General features: G+C 29.5%; 1 protein-coding gene across 1 annotated transcript in view; it reads left to right on the top strand.

Moving 5' to 3' along the window:
- Positions 1 to 2,604, top strand: part of LOC117177137 — a 6,211-nt gene extending 3,607 nt beyond the window's left edge. The window contains exon 2 of the mRNA XM_033367635.1: positions 936 to 2,604. Coding sequence (XP_033223526.1) covers positions 936 to 2,514 — 1,579 coding nt within the window. The 3' untranslated portion in view covers positions 2,515 to 2,604. The remainder of the gene's footprint in view (positions 1 to 935) is intronic.
- Positions 2,605 to 5,725: the final 3,121 nt, after the last annotated feature.

Below are 5,725 nucleotides of genomic sequence, written 5' to 3'. Positions count from 1 at the left end.
GATTTTGGATGCCCACCCAACCGTTCATGTCTCCTAGTAGAATTATTCTTTCCCCATGTTCGCAGATGTTTATTGTGTCATTTAAAGTGTCCCAGAAGGCGAAAATCCATCTTTTTAGGTAGAAGAGTACTCTCATTAGCTAAAATTTCATCTCTTCGTTGAAAAATTAATTTCTGTGGTTGCAAATTCAACTATTTTCCTGAAAAATCGTTTATTTTTTTAATGTTGATTTTTATTCGAAAATCGATCTGTTTAGTTGCAAATTCATGCATTTAGATCAAAATTATTATTATTTTTTTGTTTGATTGAAGATTCATCACTTTAGTTTAAAATTAACTTTAACTATTCCATTTTTGCTTGAAAATTTATATTCTTAGTTGAAAATTAACTAATTTCCCTGAAAACTCGTTTTTTGGTGTTTGAGGTATACATTTCTAACTGCAAATTGAACTATTCTAGTTTCGGTTTAAAAATTTATCTCTTTAATTTGAAAATTTATATATATTATTGAAACTGTATCTTTTGTGGTAGAAAGTGCATCTTTTGGGTTTAAATTTGAATTATTGTGTCGAGAATTCATCTTTTCGTGGTAAATTGTTTTAACTAAAAATTTAATTATTCTATTTTTGGTTAAAAAATCATTTTTGTTGAAAATTCGTTTTTAGTTCTACTTTTTTTGTTTGTTCCAATTTTGGTTGAAAATTGATCTTTATGTATGAAAATCCATGTACTTTGTTGAAAACGAGTCTTTGTTGTATAAAATTAATCTTTTGGGTTGAAAATTCGACTAACAATTTTGTTAAAAAATCATATTTTTGGTAACAGATTTATCATTTTTGTTAAAAATTAATCTCAAAGTTCAAAATTATCTTTTTGATTTGAATTAAGTAAATCGTATAATTTATTTGTTTCTAAATTATCTTTTATTTTTTCAGTGAACTTGCAGTCCAGAAGGAGAAGTTGAAGACCAAAATAACCTTTAGCAAATACTTGAAGGAAGTTGAGCCCAGTTTCTTAACTTTTGCCGAAAAAGAAGAAATAAAGTCTCTCCACGAAAGGGATCCAAATGAATGGTCTGTTGAAAGATTGAGCGAGAGTTTCCCAGCCTTGCCCGCCACAATAAAAAAAGTTTTGCATGCCAAATGGAGTCCTAAATCGGTGGAAACAGTTTTGCGATACGACGAGAAGGTAATCAGTAATTGGGAAGCATTTCATGCAGGAGAATTGCCTGTGACACCAACAATGGAAAAACATCTTCAGAATTTCAAGGATAGACACATTGTTCTAACGGGCAGAGAACAACTGGCGAAACGATTCGTGCCCCCCAAAATGAAATTCCCGAAACCAAAAAGTACGATCTTTTCAAAAATCGCAGAGAATTTTTTGCTTCCAAATGTTGATCAAAAAGTGAAGAAAGATGACGAAAATGCTGACTTGGAGATTAGAAAAAACGTTGAAGGTGACAGCAGAGATTTTAAAGCCAATGCAGATTTTGATGAGGAGAATGTTCTTTTTAAAACCAATAAAAATTCGAATAGCCCAAAAACATATTTTGAGTCCAACCGAGATTTTCACAAGAAACGTGTTCTTAAAAACAATAGAAGTTGGGATAAGAACAACGCAGATTTCGAGTCCAGTAGGAAATTTGACGAAGAGAATGTACGTATTAAAAGCAACAGAAATTTTGACAACAAAAACATGGATTTTGAGACCAGCAACAGTTTCGATAGACAGAATCTTCGATTTATAAGCAAAATAAATTACAACAACAAAAATACGGATTTTGAGAGCAGTAGTAATTTGGATTGCAAGATTAGGAATTTTGAGAAGAATGAAAATAAACATCAAGTTCAGAGCTTGACGATTCGGAAAAGGTACCAGAATACTGAAGTTTCCCCGAAGGAAGAAAATCAAATGACCCTGCTTTCACAGAATCTAAACGAATATGATTGCACAGGAAAAAACAAGCGCCTGACTTTTGATGAATTTTTGATAAAAAACGTTGGCCAGACGAAAGATTCTTCTGATCCAGAAGATATCGTTTTGAAAGAAACTTATAAAAGGCACATGGAAAAAATTGCATTTGACACCAAATCTGCTAGTTCACCAAAAGAATCGGAAATTGAGAAGGGGGATTTTCATTCTGAATCTGAAGTTTGCAGTGTAGAAAGAAAGCTGTCATCAGTTTCTTTAAATGAAAATGAAAAAGGATCGGAATCAAGGATTTCAAGAGGAAAAATAAGAAGAAATGAAGTCTCCAATTTCAATAAAGAGCCACAAACAGATCTTATTTCGAAAAGAGAGGATAATGAATTGTCATTGAGCGTCGATAGAAGTGAGTTGAATACTTATGTAAAAGAATGGATCAAAAAAGGAGATGATCTAGAATATGATCCAGATTTTATAAAAATTCCGAAAAACAGGTACAAAGAGGGAATGACCTACAGAGTGAGGAATTGTTATTATGATGACGACGGTGAATTTTTGTACAAAGTTCCCGAAGTGCACAACTGAATTTTTTACCTGCAATTTTTTACGTAGAATTTTCAGTGCTGTTTTTATTTGTAATTATTGTAAATAATGAATTAAAACCTGTGGAATTGATATACAATGTTTCTTAATTACATTATTATATCACATACAGAGTGAGAATATCTTTTTGCATTTTTATATGAAAAGAAATTATTTTTAATTATTTCCAAAAATATTTTGTATAGTCCAAACGTTAAACATGTGCAAAAATTTCAGTTTTATTTTTAGATCACTTCCAATAAATGGGGTGTAAAGTGTTCTTAATAATGATAGGACTTTTCTGGCCGGAATTTTCGTTTAAAATTCATGAAATATATTTTGAATTTGAATATATATTTGTTTTGCTTCAACTTATGGAATAGAAATGATTTATCTGTTTTATATACTGTTTTGAAAAATTAGACAATTTTACAATAAATGTTGTTCCGGTGAAAAAAACGAATAAGATATAATAATATAATAAATATTATATAATCATATAATATATTATACTATAATCATTCACATCAAATAAGAAATAAAATATCACAGTAAAAACGATTGCATATAGAATTTACGGTGGTAGAAAAATGCACTGAAATTTTTTTCTTCGAATTTGTATTCAATAATTCTCTTCACAATCAGCCGTAGAATACGAATCAAAAATTACTTTTTAAATATCACCCCCATGAGTCTGTTTTATAGGGTACCCCAAAACCTGACCCATACTTTAAAAATTAGGTTTTGTGCGTTTTAGGCGCTAATTAGAATTTCTTCCGGTTTTTAAATAAATGTGATTTCGAATACATACAATATTACGCTCCACTGGTAATTCATAAAAACGCATTTAGTTTTTTTTTTATGGATTTGAACAAATTTAGGGGTGATATGCATGAAAATTCGAAGAATTTAAAGCTGGACCAGGCTAACATACATTTCTGAATTCTTCAATCAAGTCTTAAATTTCCATGTGATAGGAACACTAATTTTAAGCTACAAATTAATCTAAATGTAGGCCTGAAATATTATGTAATTGTAGGGGTTTATTTTTTCTAACATCTAATTGTGTAAACAAATTTGTGTCTTTGATTTTTTGTTAATTTGAATTACAATTTTTAATTTTCTTCCACTGTATCCTATGCATTTTCTGAATTAAATTAAGTATGTATTATAGTTATAATTATTGAAACATTAATTCTTACTTTGAAGCTTTTTTTTAACTTATGCTATCCATATTTGTATTACTTTTTTCATATGAAAACATTTGTTGTAAACTCACCTTATTTTGCAAAACAGTATAAAGTTTAAAAATGTAATAGAGGTCATGAGAAAATGTTTTTAAAAAACTCTTTAGTATTTTCAAACGGCAATGTACATTTTAAATAGCTAGAAAAATAATTTTCAGTAAGTTTCAATTTGAAAAATGTTACCTAAATTTTAATAAAAATAACTTAAATATTTTAAACAAAATTAACTTTAAAAACTACACAATTCCAAGAAACGAAATGATAGATAACAGAGGTAGCATCGTGCTGATCACGAAAAAATATTTCGGAGTAAATATCAAGTCAGACAGCCAAATCAAAAGAATAGAAACAACTATAATCAGAATTCTATTCCAAAATCGTGAAAATTTATGCATAATTGGTGCTTCCGCTGTAGGGTGTGTCGAAAAAACAAAAATTTTGAATTTCGATTATTGCTAAAAAAAATATTTTTCTATACATGTAAATATGAGTTCGTGATTTTTTTTTAGATTTTTAAAACGATACCTTCAGTTAGCAGAAACTTTTTAAAGTTTGATAATTTTGAAAACAGTGCTTTTTTAATATATTTCAATGTTCGTTCACCATTTTCTAAAAGTAATTCTTTATGATAGCGATTTTCATATTTCTTTAACATAAATTTTAATTTAGTACATCTTAATATTTATTTAAATAAAACATTAACAAAATTTTTAAACATAAACATTTCTTAATGTGTGAATAAATCATTAAAAATAATTAAGTTTGTATAATTATATTATACGTGCGATTAAGATACGCAATCAAGAAATAATTAATATAAATTATTTTTAAAATTCATTTTTTTCTTAGAAAAGTCTGCTACTTCGCTCCGCTGGGAATTTGAAATTTTTTTAATTCATAGCTCTACTTAGTTTGAAAAGACGTTAAGAATTTATGTTACTCTCACGATAATAAAGATTCCTAAAAGTAAATGAAATAAATCATTTCCCAGTGGGCACAAAGTTTGGCGACGTCTTTACGACATCGTATGTCCATGTCATTAAAGTGTCTTTATGATAGCTTAAATAAGTCGTAGACTTGCATAGATCAAAGACACCGAAACGACATGGACATAGGATGTCGTAAAGACGTCGCCAAATTTTGTGCCCACTGGGTTATGTAAAATTTGATTTTTTGGAATATTATCAATATAAGACGTAGCATTATTCATATTATAATAATTATAAATTTAATACAAATTCATTAGAACTTTGCTATATAATTCAATTGACAAGAAATGTTTTTAAACATTCTTTAAAAATAAAAAATGTTAAGAATACAGTTAGTATAATAAAATTTCAATTACCTTCAATAAATAATTATTGTTTATTATCTTAAACATGTAATGGAGTACATTTAAGTATTACTTGAGCATTTATGCAATTAAATAAAAGTATGTTCCAATCGGCCTACGTTATAGGCGCTCGCAGAATCGTCATAGAAGTAGAAAGAAAATTTATGAGTATGATTTTTAACAATCTATTATTACATACTAAAGTGCACTATCTATATTAATCTTGATTGATAACTAGAAAAACTTAAAGGTGATAGAAGATAAAAACTAGTTTAACAATTTTTTACGCAGATCGAATCCATTTCAAATCAGGCATGTTCTACACTTGAAGTTGCAGAATCTCTTGGCAGAATCTCTTGGGCCCAACATTGGCCCATAGTCGGCAAAAATATTGCCGAAGCTCGGCTGCCATTATCGCGCCAATGACGGAATGATAACTATGGCCTGCACTTGGCAGCCAAGTTTTGGCTGCCATTGTCGGCCCAACACTGGGTACCAGTATTGGACCAAACCTGGCTGCCATCGTCGCGCCATTTTTTATTATTATTATTACACCATTAAGCCATTTCCCTTTCGGGGTAGGCGTGACTCACTCGGCAGGGGAAAGGAGTAGTGTGTGGATGGGATAGAGATT

The sequence above is a fragment of the Belonocnema kinseyi genome, chromosome 7, assembly GCF_010883055.1.
Source record: "Belonocnema kinseyi isolate 2016_QV_RU_SX_M_011 chromosome 7, B_treatae_v1, whole genome shotgun sequence".
NCBI lineage: Eukaryota > Metazoa > Arthropoda > Insecta > Hymenoptera > Cynipidae > Belonocnema > Belonocnema kinseyi.
This window is presented reverse-complemented; position numbering and strand designations above follow the sequence as displayed.